This window comes from Hyperoodon ampullatus (assembly GCF_949752795.1).
Source record: "Hyperoodon ampullatus genome assembly, chromosome: 3".
Lineage (NCBI taxonomy): Eukaryota > Metazoa > Chordata > Mammalia > Artiodactyla > Ziphiidae > Hyperoodon > Hyperoodon ampullatus.
The window spans coordinates 74,903,086-74,919,844 of NC_136916.1; the positions used below are offsets into that span (position 1 = coordinate 74,903,086).

General features: G+C 47.6%; 1 protein-coding gene across 1 annotated transcript in view; it reads left to right on the forward strand.

The window, feature by feature from the left end:
• IGF1R (insulin like growth factor 1 receptor) overlaps positions 1–16,759 on the forward strand; it is a 319,543-nt gene that overhangs the window by 65,272 nt on the left and 237,512 nt on the right. Inside the window, exon 2 of the mRNA XM_079698796.1 lies at positions 1,433–1,978. Coding sequence (XP_079554922.1) covers positions 1,433–1,978 — 546 coding nt within the window. The remainder of the gene's footprint in view (positions 1–1,432; positions 1,979–16,759) is intronic.

A 16,759-nucleotide genomic window follows, 5' to 3' on the forward strand; every position in this document is an offset into this window, starting at 1 on the left:
ACCTCCTGCTTCGCCTGACAGTTGTTTATCACAGGTCTCAGCTCCCGCCTCCACCACGAGCCTCCTCTGCGGTTTCTTTGCATCTGCATCTCCTGCAGTGCCATGCATGTTGGGTGCTTCGCAAATTAACAAATTATATCAATCAGAAAACATCACTTTGAGAAGCTGTAATGGAAGGTTTGGGAATGATTAAGTTTTAAGAGAGGATGGTAACCAAGGGTTTTTCTTTGTGTGTATGTCTAGAATTATAAAAAAAAGTTTCCAGTATTGAGGCTGTTTTATCAAAAGCCTTTAAAATCTGCAAATGCCTTGGCCCAGCAATTCTACTTCTAGGGATTTATCCTAAGAAAACAGTTTTGAATATCTGCAGAGAACGTCCACTGCAGTGTTGTTTATGATGTGAAAATATGGAGATAACCTAAATATCCAACAATAGGGGATTGGTTTAAAAAGAAAAGAACTCGTGGTGCATATTCATATCCTAGAATTACTGTCTCCTTCTTAGAATGATGATGTAGTAAGGCAATGACTTGGTAAAACGTTCATATGAAATGAAGGAAGTATGTTTGAAAACATTATATTATTGTCTGATTTCCTTTACCTTAAATTATAGAGAAAGGATAATTGGCATAGGTAGTGATATCTTTGGATGTTGGGATTACTGATGATTTTTACTATCTTTTTGCTATCTGTTACCTAACCTTTCTGCAGGAAGCATACTTTCTTGATTAAGAAAATACTTCATTAAAGTTGGAATTGGATACCTCTTTTATTCATATAAATCACATATTCTTATCTTGCTGCTAAGTTAGCCTTTCTATCTACACTCATGCAGTGTTGGGGAGAGCCCAAGGCCACCTGCCCACGTCAAATGTGGTAGGAAACATGGGAGCGTGCTTCTTGGGGTCCCTACCTTCCAGGTCACAGTGACTGTTCTCCAGTGTATACTGCATGGTGTCCTTGAGGCTGGCTGCAGGAGTGAGTTGTTGTCCCTTGGCTGCTGAGCTCTGTGTTCAGGTGCAGGGCACTGGCGCTCTGCAGCAGGGGCGGGGAATGTGCAGCCTGGCAGCTGTGCAGTCAGGACTGGGTTGCAACCTTGACCCTTCCCTGTGCTCCTGTGCGGCCCTGGGCTTTAAGCTGTGGTTTGCACATCGGTGGGATGGGGATGGCATCTCCCGCGGCATTGAGCTTGTTGCACGGCATCTGGCCCAGACTGGGCACTTCCCAAAGGACAGCTGGCTGCTGAGCTCCCCAGATAGCCCACCTGCAGCCTCTCCTAAGGCAGTCAGCAGTAAAGAATGGGGTCTTATTTCTTTAATAATAATATAGGTTTCCTGGAAACTGGTCATGTTGTGGGTTGGGAAATAGTTTTTAAAAAGTGGTTTCCTTGTAACTGAGACCTGTCCCGCCCTCCCCTCTTGTCTCCCTGCAGTCTGTGGGCCAGGCATCGACATCCGCAACGACTACCAGCAGCTGAAGCGACTGGAGAACTGCACGGTGATCGAGGGCTACCTCCACATCCTGCTCATTTCCAAGGCTGAGGACTACCGCAGCTACCGCTTCCCCAAGCTCACGGTCATCACTGAGTACCTGCTGCTGTTCCGCGTGGCCGGCCTCGAGAGCCTCGGCGACCTCTTCCCCAACCTCACAGTCATCCGTGGCTGGAAGCTCTTCTACAACTACGCCCTGGTCATCTTCGAGATGACCAACCTCAAGGATATTGGGCTCTACAACCTGCGAAACATTACCCGTGGGGCCATCCGGATCGAGAAGAATGCTGACCTCTGCTACCTCTCCACGGTGGACTGGTCCCTAATCCTGGATGCCGTGTCCAATAACTACATCGTGGGGAATAAACCCCCAAAGGAGTGTGGGGACCTGTGCCCGGGGACGATGGAGGAGAAGCCGCTGTGCGAGAAGACCACCATCAACAACGAGTACAACTACCGCTGCTGGACCACGAACCGCTGTCAGAAAAGTAAGATGAGGATATGACCGTGGCTCCCCTCCTGCTTCTCTCTACCCCCCCTCCCCCGCCCTCCCTCCTCTTCTGAATGCGTGGTTCCGACGGGTGGGTACGGCTGTATTGCAATTAGGATGTGGCGTCTTGAGGGGCTTCCTTTTGCATCTGGGAACTGGTAGGTGCAGGACTGTGTCAGCAGCATCACGGCTGCTGTCAGACCATTCCAGTCACGCACTAGAAACCATCACCGCACTCCTGGGCTAGAGGCTTGAGGAACTTCTGCTTTGAATTTCTGATGAGAAGGATGACCTGGTGTGCTTGAAAGTGCCTAAGCCCTGGCAGTCAGAGGCTGCATATGTTTCAGCTCTTCCATCCTTTGCGTGAAAGGATGTTTTTTGGTAACGCAGGGCTTCCTTAGCGTGAGTACACCTGGAATATTGTGGAATAAAGGAAAGGTAAAGGCTAATACACATCCTGTGAAAGTGGTGACCCGCACCCCATTCTCGGTCCTTAATGATGACGTTACAGTGCTTGGGCGTCCTGGTTTATGATGGAGCATAGCCAAGGCGGTGGGGGCAGGGGAACCCTGGACCAATTTCCAGGAGTCCCAGGTTCAGGCCGACCTTGCAGGTAGCTATACAGCGAGCTCATTTGTACACCCCAGGCTTCTGCTTCCTTTTTTTCCTGCCTCTTTCTTGAAGAATTGTGCAAATCTTGTGAATCGCTTAGTGAAAGAACTTTGCGATGTGTTTACTGGTCTTGGGGGTCAGGTGGTGGTATTTGGAAGATTCTCGTTTATTCATCTGCTGTGTGCTTATTTTCCTTTGAGTATAACTGAACTCTTGCCTGACTGTGATCAATACCTTGAGCGCCGGGTTGTTGGGTATTGAAATGTGACTCTGGGCCTTTGTCTTCTTGCTTTCAGCAATATTTAGGTCTGTTGGCCAGGAGGGTTCCCCTCACTGGTTGGAAGGCAGTGTGGTAGCTATAAATGGCTGTTTAATGGTTGGCCCAGTTAGAGACCCAAGGAGCCCATGTGCTGTAGCTAGTCACGGAGAGCCAGGAAATCCCAAATTGGTAGGCTTGCCTAAACCGTGATGTGTGTACAATAAACAGACCAAAGGCCAGACCCCACAGGTAACGTTGTTTCAGTTCCCTGCCAGCCAGGGTGGGAGCAGAGAAAGGATGCTTGCTTTGAAGAGCACACACTTTCCTGCCCTCTGTCATTGGATCAGCGGGTAGGTAAACACTGGGTCAGTAAGGGAAGGATCCCACTGGCTGAAACCAGGACGTTGAAGAGCTGAGAACACCATTGGGCCACTTGGAGAATCCCTTTTGGCTAAGGTTGGGGGAAATACTGTGCTCAAGTCATATTTGTGATTGATTAAAATAGTACCCTATCATTAGGTTACCTGCTAGTTCTGAGAAAACAACAAAAAATGTTTTCAAGTAGTCTTGACATTTAAAAATTTTATTTTAAAAGAAAAAGCCATCATCAAAGGAGGTGTCATGTGTCGTGGAAAGATGTTGGATGTGGTATAAGAGGCCTGGGTGACCTTGGACCAGCCAGCCCTTCTGGGCTGTAGTTGGACGTGTTTAGAATGTTCCATTGGGCAGCCCCATATTATTCCTTAGTGGTGATCATGTGTGTGTGCAAAACTGATTTAAAAACTCGTAAGGTCTGTACAAAAGGGAGGTGTTACTTAAAAAGTCGTTAGGTGGGCACTTGTTCAGTGATTCAGTCGGTATTTATTTAGGTCTCACTGTGGACTTTGGGCTGTTTCTGGCCAGCTGCTTGTTGAAGAAGCCTGGAGCAGGGGCGAGGCATGAGTTCTGGGCCCAAGTCTAGTAGCCATGACTAGAAATGAGCAAGTAATTTAAACTTGGCCTGGCCCTCAGTTTCTTCATCTGCAAAATGGGATAGCCCCTTGCCTTCCTCATAGGGCTGTTGGAAGATTAGAAAGATAAAGAGAAAGAGGAAGAGCTCCATGAGAAAGGACCAGGAGATGGAAAATGGGCCTTGGTGCTTCTACAACTGATGCTGATGGGCCTGCTGGCCAGACACCCTCTTCTCCAAGGCCACACCCTGCTGCCTTCTCCCAGGCCAGTGTCTCAGGCCTCCTGATGTTTTTCTGTGATTTCACAATGGAGTATTTATTTAAAATTAATAACAGCATTCAGGGAAATTGTCTTCCCTTCAGCTTGTCCTGAAAACTCAAGCGTTGGCAGGTTTCTTGGAGATTTTCTAGTTGAATCAGAACTCTTTCCCTTTGCATAGATTCCCTTCTGATCTGCTCTGTCCTGTGGAGTAGCCACTAACCCCATGTCTTGTCGAGTACTTGAACTGTGGCCTATCCGAATTGAGATACTTTTAAGTGTAAAATACACACTGGATTTCAAAGTGTAGTATGGGGGAAAGAAAGTAAGATATTTCCTTAATATTTTGTATATTGATTACATGTTAAAAATGATGCTTTAGACATATGAGATGAAGTAAAATATATTCCTATAATTTCACCTGTTTCTTTTTACTTTTTAATATGGCTCCTAGAAAAGTTGAAATTGCAGATGTAGTTCGCATTCTAATTCTTTTGGAGAATGCCGCTTTAGAGCATGCCGTCAAAGGCTCTGGGTTCTTGCCCGCGTCATCTCTCTGACTGAGCACTGCAGTGCTGTGGTGCTCCACAGCTCTCCAGCCAGAGTGCTTAGGGATGATTCAAGGAGCCGGGTGGAGGGCATTGAGTCCAAACAGAATGTCTGCCTTGGGGTCCACATTAGTCTTAAGATGGCCAATTAAAAAGATTAAGCATAGAAGAATCCCATTCTATTATTCTTCCCAGGGCTGGCTACAGACGGAGGGGGAGCATCTGGAGAGATACGTCCAGTCAAGGACGTGTGACATTTTTGACATAGCGGAGAAACACTCAATTATGCGGTGCCGATAGGCAGTTTTCACCTGACGCTCTCCTTTAAACTCCCTCTGTAGATCCTGACTCTGCAGTGGCAGGCAACTTCGTCGACAGCCCCCTTAAGGAAATTACTACGCTGTGGGTTCTCTGCCCGCTTCTGTATTTCTCTGTTGTCTTACAATTTTGAGGGGTGGTTTTATGCAGGCTTGAGTTATTCATGCCTTGAAAGTGATTGACCCTTAGAAAAACGGAGTATGGCTTTTTCCTTTCCATGACAGTGTAACTGGTGCCCCCTGAGATGCGACACCGTTAACTCCTTCATCCCTGCCTGCCAGCATCACTGATTCTCCTCCTACCTGTGCAGCTGTCTCTTTTCTGGCTCCTCGTCCACTCTTTAATAGCTGTTTTCCAGAGTAACATCCTGGGCCCTCTCTCCACTGTCCTGTTCCCCCAGAATATCTCACCCACAGCTTCAGCATCCTCCCATCTGCATCTGGCTTCCAAATACTATCTCCAGCTCTGACCTCTGTGTGAGCTCTCGACCCCGTCTGCCGTCATGACTGGACCCCCATGGGCGTTTCAGCCTCTGGTGGTCTTCTCTGGCTCCTCACTTATAGCCCAGGGTTTTCCTGGTTTCCACTCCCGTGGGTAGTGTTCTTGTTCTCCGAGCTCCCATGTCAGACACTTGGGTACCATTTGGATGCTTACTTCTCCAACCGGACACCAAGCCCTTTCCATCTGAAATGTTTCCCTAGTCTGCCTTCCTCTAATCTCCCCGTGTTCGGTGACACGGCCTCTCCCCAGCCTTCCTGCCTCTCTGTCTCGGCCCAGTGACCTTCCCCACACGCATGCTGACCGAGAGGCTCCTTTCCCTAAAATCCTGTAGAGGAGCCTGTGAAACCCCATGAAGCGGGCTGTGCACCTGGCCTTGTGCCTGCAGGTCCTTGACCGCGGTGGTGTTCTCCCCCGCTGAACAGCTGGCCGCCCGCTGCTGGAGGACTGCAGGGCTTTGTGGACTCCGGTGAGCCCTTCCCGAGGAGAAGAAGCCTGTCTGTGGTGCTGAGTAAATTCTGGGCGTATCTTCCAACGCTTGGTCAGCGTGGCTGTCCCCCCAGGGTTGAGCACGCACCTGCTTTGTGAAAGATTGATTGTCAGGAAAATACATTTTCCCCCTTGCGCAGAGAAGGGTGTGGAGTAACAGTCCTCAGCGAGCCAAAAGCCTCGAGGATTATGAAATGCGGATGTTTCCTGTGTAATTTTCATGGTCGTTGCTCCCAGGGAGTCACCCAGACCGTCCCCAGCTCATAACTGGCTGGGAGGGTCAACCATGGGTGGGAGCTCTTCTCTCCCCTGCCCTGGTCAGAATGATTCAAAGCCAAAGATGATGGAGAAGGGTTGGAACCATCTTGAAAGTTGAAGCTTGGCCTGGGGTGCTGTTCGTTTATTCGCAGGAGGTCAGCCACGTCCAAGGAGGGAATGGGGTGAACCTTCTCTGGGCACCTGTGCTTCTTTCCCCGCCCAGTGCGTTGCCTAACTGTGTGTGGTGTTTGCTTGCCTTGGGGCTTTCTGGTACCTGATTTCAGGTATTACACCCCCCTCATCAAAAAAAAAAAATCCAAAAACTTACTGCTGAACTTAGTCTCCAAGTACTTTTTAACCTGTCAGGGTGAACAGCTTGTGGTCCACTCGGATCCCTGTGTTGCCTGTGAGCAGGCCTGGTCTTTGCCAGGCAATCCATCACGCCTGCAAGCCTGGCCGAGTTGGAAGTTGGCTTTGCTGGTGGTGCAGCCTTACTGCAATTAAAAAGGCATTGACTGGGAACAGCTGTCCCGGAGCTTGTTGCATTTCCTACTGCCTTCGAGATGAGAAACCAGGAAAATAGCAGAGTGGAGCCTTCGAGTGACAAGGCAGGAAATGGCTCCCTTTATTGACAAAAGGAACACATTATACTGCCGTCTCACTGATGGGGTCAGGGACTTCAGATGAAGGCAGGTGGTGTAAAAAAGGTAATTCTACATGTTTCCCCCACCGAACATGTTCTTCTGTTTTTGTTTATCGGACACTCCTCACAAGGGTGGTATTGGTGTGTGGGGCAGAATTGCACCCCTTCCTCATTTGCTTACATATTGATGTGTCAGGCCCGCCAGGTAAAAGTGGGGGGCTTGTTTAAGTGTTTGTAAATCACCTGCTGCATTGAGATGAGGTGGGGAGACAGTTTCTCTGACCTGAGACCCCATGCATTATTTCATCCTAACACTTCTGGCTAATTCTTCTTCTTTTTTTCTTTTTCTTTTTGTAAGCTTCTTGTGAGGGAGATTTTTCTCTGTGAGATACCATGTAGTCTCTAGCCAGTGTGGACCAGGATAGGGGTCTGCGTGTCCGCGTGGGGCAGAAGGAGGCCTGAGCATCCGGGAGGAAGGGGCAGACCGTCCAGCGGGCTCCGGCCTGTGTGTAGCTCGGAGCTGGTCTCTCTCCCCCTGGAAGGCCCCTGCTCTGGTCGGCTGCTCCCAGCGTGGGGTTTTTTAATTTAGAAGGGGGTCACATGCCCCTGGGCCTCACTTCTCTGCCTTCTATAGTCACGCATGAAGGTGGCATTCTCTTCTCCCTGACTGGCGACCCTGTTACCAAGATGGAGAGGCACTTTGTGCCCCTGTGTCCCTGGGACCCTCTTAGCTGACCCCGCCTCTTAGTTCCCGTGCCTTGTCATTGAAAGGCTTCATTCTCGGCTCAGTGTCACCTAATTAAGGTGTCACTCTCCTGCGCTCCCTTCAGAAGTTTGTTTTTTAATAGGGATCTCATCTTAGAGATGAAAAAGCTTTCAGAATAAGTCTCCTAGGATGATGTTTGCAATTCTAGGTGTTTGGAAAATATTCTGGAGTCCCTTCCTATCTCATCAGTTAAGCCTACTTGTAAGACCATTCTGGTTTCTTCCTACTCCTAAAAAGCCTCTTTCTTTTGTTGCGTTAATATTTCTATCTTGCTTTCCTTGTGTGTGTGCCAGCGTGACATTCTCTGCTAGAGTGGGGATGACGTGGAACGTGTGGGCCCGTGGCTAATCCTGTCCTGGACTGCGTTGCTCAACTTGAGTGCATAGGGTGGTTTGGGACTTAGGTTTGGCTCACAGTGGAGCTGGGAGCCATGACTTGGAAACACGCCTCCTTCTAGCACGTGGTGTGACTCCGGGACTCAGGCAGCATGAGGTGGGGTCTCTGACACCATCCTGGGATGGAGCGCCCCCCTGACTTGGAGGAAGCAAGAGACAGCCAAGGTGTTCCAGGAATGCTGGGGGCAGGAGATGGAATCTCTGTCTGCAACACACAGGATACAGAATAGGCATCTGTTTATCACTGTGCCTAACTTGGGAATCTGGACTTAAGACATGTACAGATCTTTTATGTGGAAGAAGGAACCCCAGGTGGAAATCCAAAATCTAGACCATTCTGGGTTGTGCCACTGGCTAACACGTATGAGCTGGACGTTGTCATGAGAGCTGGGGTTTTGTCTAGTTCCTGACAGGGCTGTCTTCTCGGTCTCTGGAGGAATAGCTCCCTGCAGAGCCCTCGTAGCTGTGTGAGCTGCCCTGCAGGAGGAGGCGAGTGCTGAGCGCTTCTTAGAGCTCGGGGGAAACAGCTACCATCTCAGGTCAGGTTCTGGGGCCTGTGTGGGCAGGGAAGAGTGTCCAGGGAAGATTGTGCTCCTTCAGGGTCAGCATGGCCACTCTTCTGCAGTTCTCAGGGTGTCTTGTTGCTGGCCAGGACCTCACTCCTGGTTTTCCCAGCGTATGTATCCCTGACAACACTGTGGAGGCAGCAGCTACCATCACGTGCCTGCCAGCCTCTACTTGACTGGTCTTCAGGCATGTTTAGGTGGCCTCATGCCTGGAAGGTGTGGGTTTCCCCTGTGGACCATTATGGTATTTAAGATTGAGATTTGCAAGAATATATAATTTTGTGCAAAATAGGATTAAAAAAAAAACAAACCTACATTCCAGTATGGACAAATGACATCATATGGCAAAGGTTTAAGAACAGTCTGTGAGGCTTCCCTGGTGGCGCAGTGGTTGAGAATCTGCCTGCCAATGCAGGGGACACGGGTTCGAGCCCTGGTCTGGGAAGATCCCACATGCCGTGGAGCAACTGGACCCGTGAGCCACAACTACTGAGCCTGCGCGTCTGGAGCCTGTGCTCCGCAACAAGAGAGGCCGCGACAGTGAGAGGCCCGCGCACCGTGATGAAGAGTGGCCCCTGCTCGCCGCAACTAGAGAAAGCCCTCGCACAGAAACGAAGACCCAACACAGCCAAAAATAAATAAATAAATAAATAAAAATTAAAAAAAAAAAAAAAAAAGAACAGTCTGTGAATTGAGAGGATTCCATACGTTAGCCTTCTGTGTTCCCAGGTGCTGGGGTGAGGCTTCCAGGCCCCATCTTCCATCTCTGAAACAGGAATGAGCAGGTTTGGAATTTGTAAAGCACTGCACAGAGGATACAGCACATAGTAGGTTCTTGGGAAGTGGTAGCAGCTGCTATTATTTTTAAAAATTAAACTTAATACCTAAGAGCTGCATTCTGAGGTTATTTAAAATTCTGAGCATTAAACTGGATTGACTGTATGTTTACTGCCATGTCTTATATGGTCTTTCTCTATTGCTTTTTCTAAATTGCAAAAATTCAATTATCATAAATAACATGGCATAGCGTAGGAGTGGTTCTTGCTAGTTTAATCCAAATTGTTCAAATTGCTGTGTCTGTCCAGATAAGCCATATCTTTAAAGAACATTCGGTGAGGTACGTATGTCTATATGGGGATGCCAGTGGGGCCTCTATAGTTACATGTAAACTCTATTTATTTGGTTATCAAACCATATGAATTTATTCCGCTTGCAGGCTTGGTGTTGGGAAGAATTAAGAATATCAACAACAAGATTCTTGTTTGATACTAACATTAAATATTATCTTTTTAAAATGTGTTTTTCGCAGAGAGCAGCAAAGTGGTTAGAGTGGGCACAATTTGGGGTAAAGATGACAAGGATGTACATTTTTATTTGTGACAACTGCAGGTCTCACAGAGTAAAGGTAGCTAACTGCCTGCTCCCTGCTGGAGCCTGTGCCTGTTTATTCTCTTCTTTGGGTAATACTAACTTTGTGTGTGTGCGTGCACGTGTGTGCGTGCATACCACTTTATTCTCCCACCCAGCCTCTTCTCCTGCTTTGTCTGTTTTGTTTTATTTCCATCCTCTCACCCCCAGTGCAGGAAACAAACACTGGGCCTCTCTGTCCTCCCTTAGATCTTCCTTCCGTTCAAGGGGATCAGGTGGGTGGGAAAATGCTGTGCAGGAATGTCAGGCCCTCTCCCGGAAGCCCAACTTCTATTTCAGCTCATTATCCGACAGAAGTTGCTTTTTGTTTCTCTGCCGTGGTCACAAGCAACCACCGGGTCCTCTTTCCTTTCTTTGTGCCATTTTTCACGGCATCCACGTGGGATGGGAACAGAGGCAGTGTGTTTGGGGACTCTGCATTAAGACTGTACAGACAAACCCGGCCCATGTGTAGCTGCCTCCCATTTGTTTTTGCAAGTCCTAATGAAGGGACTTGGGTGAAGGCTGTGAGGTTACTGGAGCTGGTGTAGGCAGGCAGGCCGCTGAGTGCGGGACTGAGGCTGGGCAGCCCCTGGGCCCTGAGCCATCTGTGCCCGGGGCCCCTGGGAAGCAGGGCCCAGCTGTGACGCACCTCCATCTGCCCTTAGCAGCAGATCTATGAACCAAGGCTGCCGTTCTGGGTTTCTGGATAGATGCAAAGTGCTTGGATGGTTTTTAGCAGCTGCCAAGACCGGGGAGTAGGGCTTAGTAGTAAAAAGGGGTGAAAAAATAAAAGAAAATTAGGAAGCACAGAGCCTGCAATACAAAAAAAGGCAAGAGGAAGGTTGATATTATTAGAAACACTTCCTGGGCAGCCGAAGTGTTCGAATTAGGATTTTTTCATTTATTTATTTTAACCCCAGAAGGTATTAGTGGTAATATGGAGACAAATGGAAACTAGTCAGATTCCCTAGGTCCAGAAAATGCAAGCTTTATTCCTGTGGTTCCCAGTGTGATGTTTCTGTCCTGATTTCTTGACCTCCGAATGGCCCCTTATGCTTTGCTAAATCGACGATGTTATTAGGGTCTTAGACTGTTCTTCAGATAGGTTATAGGATGTATTTTTGTTCCCTTCCTCAGGGGACTTGAAATGATTGGATTATTTTGTAATATGTTGATACTTCTTTTAGAAGCATTTGCATAACTGTGTCAAAGAAGCTTTGGAACAGGTTTTTAAGCAGGGTTGCAGGAAATGTCCCTCATGCTCTCCTCCACTCACGAGGGAAGACAGAGCAGCCCAGATGCAGGATGGGGCATTTCATGCTCCCTCTTTGTAACTTCACTCATGATCCGGGTGCACCATCCAGGTGGTACAGTCTAGGTGACATGGTATCATCTTCTGAGATCAGTGGGTTTCCTGCCCCTCTGACCCCAGCCGCCCCCTCCTTGTGGCCATCGTTTCACATTCACTGTGGGAGTCAAGGCTCGAAGGATCTTGACACCATCGTTGCTTATGAATAGAATTCTGAGAATGTATCATTTTCTCAGAAGAATGCTTTTTTAGCTCAACAAATATTTCTTGTTTGCTAAGAAAAAAATCCTTGGAAAAGTCATTGGATGCCCAAGATGGGCGACTAGGAGCGGGGGGTGAACTTCGGGGTCTGCTTAAATAAAGCAGTATTTTATTGAGAGGCAATTGATAAAACAGCCAAAGCCAACTTAACAGACTGTCATTTTAAGATGAATTTGTTTTGCAGAATTAATTTGATTTTACATTTTAGAGACAACAGCTCTCTGGGCCCCACTGTTACTTCTGCCTGTTACCAGGCAGAGGAAATGGTTAGGCTGTGGTCACAGATTCACTGAATTTCATGCAAACGCTGTGGGGTCGGGGGACTTAAGACCCTCAACTTGACTTGGTTCCATGGGAAGGTTTATACTGTTTGTTTGGGTAACTGCAACTCTGTCTTGTTGGTCACTGTTGTCCTAACATGGAAAGCCTCAGAGGTTAGAGAGGAGCCACTGAAGATGTGTGAAGAGGGATTAAGTGGTTGTGAGAGGGAAATGGTGATTGGGATGGTGTTCAGACCCCCTTTCCACTAGTAAATAAAAGCTGAGTGGTTTTGGTGACTGGTTTAGCCTGAGCCAGTGCAGATTCTCTTTTCGTAAACAAGCCTGGTGTACATCATGCAGTTTTAAAAGTGTAAAGGGTGGACTTTCATATGCCAACTCTTCAACCGCCAGTCTCAAACTCTTCCACCATTATCAAAATAAATGCAGACCTCTCGTCAGCATCTTCTCATCTCTGAAGCTACGATGGAGAGGCAGGTGGTGGGTAATCAAAAGGCAAGGAGGAGTAGGGGGCTGCCCTGCCTCACGATCAGATGGAATTTGCATGGAAATTGTGAACACACAAGCATCATTGTTTATTGCAGAAAGCACTGACCAGACTCCTCTGCTACGGCTTAGCTGAGCGGCCCAATGCCAGCCCTTTCCCCTCCCTGCTCCTTGGTTTCCTCATCTTTTCCTGTTGCAGAGTAAGGTGTTGGGGACCTGGGATGGAGCCGCTGGCCCTGGCCTTCAGGAAACACTGCTGGAGAATGAAAACAGGTGTTCTAGACTTGCCGTGGTGTGAAGCAGTTGACCTCTTTTGGGATGGGCCCTACCCTTAGGGATAGGCTCCGAGAGTGGTCCTTGGAGAGTGGGCTGCGATTAGTGGGCTCCGACAAGCTCACTGAGGGGTAGCAGATAGAGCATAGGCTGGCGAAGCATCTCAGTGAAAGGGCAGAAGGAGAGAAAAGCAGTTAGGGTGCTGAGACGAGGAAGTTCAGTACAATATATGTTGTCTTGTGTCTTTGAAGTGACTTTTTCTGGTCTGGCTTTTGCTGTTACCAAAGTGAATTATTCACAAGTACTTTGAGAAACACCCATGCAATGCCGTTATGCTGAATGAATTTAAATTCATTTAAATCATTCTTTTCAACTAAAGTAAGCTTTCCCTCATCCAGAACCAGAGCAAGCTGGTAGCCCAGTGAGCATTTCCTGCTCTCATGGCCAGTGGCTGATGTCTACCATGCTACTGCTGAGGTGCCTTGAGCTTAGAAGCACTTTTGGAGTGATCAGAGTGGAATTGCAATACTTGCCGAGTAGTTTGGGAGCTGGGTGTATTTTGCTGTGCACTCTGGTCCTCAGCAGTCTGGCCGTGGTGCGTGTGCACGGCGAGTTTCAGCTGGGCGAACATTGTCTGCTGAGGCCACGCTCTTCATGGTCCCTCCTGAACCATCATCCACTTGTTCTTCATGGCTTGGCTCTGCTCTTCCATGAAACCTCCCTGGATCTCCCCTGTGGAGGGCTCACAGGCCTGCAAGGGTCACGTGCTGGCGATGAGGCTTTGCCCTGTTCCCGGTCAGTGACGATTCCTCTCTGAGCTCTATTGGTGGTTCCAGAAGGCCTTGTTTACTCATCATTTGTGTCCTCCTCCAAATAGATGATGAACCACCGTGGGTTTGGACTTGTGCTCTGTTTATAAATCTTGGTTCTCCAACCTCACAGCCAGAGGGAGAGAGGGTCATGGAGGACATATTCTGTAGAAATCCATCTCCCCCGTGGGCCTGACCCGTGCAGAGCATCTGCATCTGAGTGGGTTGGTTCTCATGAAGACTCTGCGGCTGGGCATGAGGAATGGAGGTGCCTGTGACCCGAAGACTAAGGGCTTCTCACTCTCGGGGTTGTGCAAGGGTCAGAGCGAGCCCCTGTTGGAATTTTGGGTCCTGGGCACCAATCTTGGCTCACTCTAGGCTCGGCCCTGATAGGTACAGGAATTTTATAAAGGGATTTATAAAATGTTTTTGGATGACAAACGTGGTTCTAGTTGGAGTGAATAAACCAACTAAATAGCAATAGAGTTTAAGAGCAACTGAGTGAGTGTCGGGGTGTGAGAGGATGTGGACACACAAGCTTTGGGGGGTTCTTAACCTCTGCTGAGTTGTAAGTTATTTGGGGGTCTCTTTCTCCTCCCTACCATTCTTGTTAACACACATCCAGTCTCATTAACGAGGTGAAAGAGAATATATTATGTGCATCTCATTCCTGTGGTAAGGGAGAATGACAAAGAGGTATGAATTGTAAGTAACATCTAATTTAGGTCTTGATGTGTCTGTGCGGGTTTTGACACTTGTTACCTGGCCAGAATTCCCATTGTTTCCTTCGGTCAGCCTGTTGTGTGCAAGTCCCATGACAGGCAATGAGATGATAGAAACTTAGTATTTTGTTAAGAGAGAAGATAAAAACATGGCATTGCAGAGAGAGACACACACACGTGTATGCCATGTGATGAGGCACTCCACATTTTTTGCCTAAAGAGAAGGAGAGGCAGCAAGTGCTAAGAGCTCCAAGCGGGGAGAGTTCTGTATTTGGAGCTTTGCATGGAAAGAGCATTTGCCTCAAGTGAAATGGAAGGCTTTCATGCAGAACGTTCCGACTTGCTCAGTACTGTTTGCCTAGCACTGTATACACGGCCCTCAACTCATGAATGGGTTGCACTTCAGAACTTCGCAAGGCGTATGGAATGTGGAGGGTATTATTTCACAAAAACAGAAGCCTGAGTGGTGGTTGAGGTCCCAGCCGGCAGCCCTGCCCCAAGCCTGTTCAGCTGAGATATCATTTGTGTGTAACTCCTACCGACAGCTTGTAGAAGAGACTTGTTGAGCTTTATCCCAGAAGGTGGTGCCTTTGCTGACTGATGGATGAGGCAGGGGTGGTGATGGGAAGCTGGTGGTTTCCACTTTATATCTGATTAAAAAAAAAAAAGAATCCCTCCCTGAGGGCTCAGCCCTTCCCAGATGGTCAGGCAGGCCTGGGGGACGAGGCTGGAGTGTGCAGTGGGAACAGGAGCTGGGACTCAGCATTCTGGCGTCCCACTTGGCTGGGTGGGAGGATTCTAAGTTGAATCCAGAACACGTCCACCAGAAGGTGCAGTTTTTGCCCTTGAAGGACTCAAGTTGGTTTCCGTGGTTGTGGACTTTTGGTTCATTACTCATGTCATGATGTTTATGAAGTGCGGATTTGTGACCTATGTCTGGGTTAGATTCCTTGCTCCACCACCAGGGCCACCAAGCAAGTTTTATTACATAAGGTCAGTAAAGTGTCTGACAGTCTCTGGAGCCAGAACGGTCTCAGGACATTTTAGTTCCTCCTCTTTTTCCCACTTTGGGTCTGATGTGTTAGGGGGACTGATTTAAGCTTTTTATCACTTTTCTTATTGTGAACTGTTCTTTGTAAATTGTGACAACAAAGGGATCGCAGACAGCCTCCTCCCTCTCTCCTGTCTCTGTCCTCCAGTCAGAGAAAAACTCAGCCTATGATCTTTGGCCTAGAGAAATATTAAATCTATGTTAAGTATGCAGACATGAATGGGCAAAGGAAGGATTTGTGGCACTGAGGATCTGCTGAAACAAATAAGTCATGTAAATAGGCAGAAAGAAATGTGAAATTGATTGCATCTTTCAGCTCCTGGTACTTAATGCAAAGATAAAGTAGTGGGAAAAGGTTGTCACTTGAAGTAATAGAAAGATGAGGGAATTTTGAAGCTGGCTGGGATTTTCCTGCCTGCTAATAGAGTGACTTGGATTACAGACTATAAAAGTGAAGATGTTTGAGGAGGGCAGTTGCATTTAGTACGGATCATGACACTCCCTGCTTTCTGAGCAACCTCTGTTCAGAGGGGAAGAAGCAGAAATCCCCAGGCCTGGAAGATATTGGATAACAGCTCATTAAACTCTTGTCATAAGCCTTCATTTAGCGTCGTGGGAAGACTCACAATATCTACATTATGAAACCACTTAGATTTTTAAAAAATGCATGTTGTTAACATTTTTTGTTTATTAAGTGGAGCAGTAGATTGGAACTGAATGGATTTGATTCTCTCATCCTGTGTCGTATGCTCAGAAGCCCAAGGTTTCCCAGAATTTTTATTGTGGTAGTGAGAGCACATTTAATTAGTAGGTTTGAAAAGCTTTGGAACAGTTTAGGCCCGTCCACAGTTAATTGACTCAGTGATTAATATTTTGAGAAAATGTGAAGAATTAAACAAATTTACATTTCTTCTAGGATTTTATTTTGTTATTTAAGGTTATACTAAATGAGTTAATTTTTGAACTAATAGACTAAAGCAAACTATAGCAGGTAACCACTAACTGTTCATGTTATGCATCACCCTCCAGCACACCCCAGATTATTCCAAGAGCATCACCTGTGAACCAAGAACCTATGAGCTTACAAGATTAATTTTTAAGGAGGCTCAGCTTTCTGGATTTCCATGGTAAGGAAGTTTTTGGTGTGGGCCCCAGAAATGAGAGCTTCCTGGGAGGTAGGGACCATTTCTCCAGATGGGTTAGTGAGGGACTGTTGTGCGTTGTCTTCTGGGCACTGGCAGTTCTGAAGCAGGGGCTACTAGTGCAGGATGAAAAAGCCGGTTCAGGAAGCTGCTGTATGTCTGTGTGGATCTCACAGTGGAAAGAAAGCTTTAGAGATCATCTAGTCTGACCCCTGACTTGGTTCAGAAATCCCGTCTCCAAGGACCTCAGCATGTGCTCTCACGTGTCTGGCCATTTTCACTCTAAGTTACAGCTGTCATGGTGAACCTCTCCTGGGCCCACAGCTTCATTTTCCCATTAAGCTAAGACCTCTGTAGTAGACGCACCCTTGACATTTTTCCTTGTATCTAAACGTATGCTTGACTGGGGGTGGGCTTTCTAGCTGAGAAGGGGCCTGGGTTAGAGCGAACAGGCTGTGATGGCTCCAGAGCGCTTTG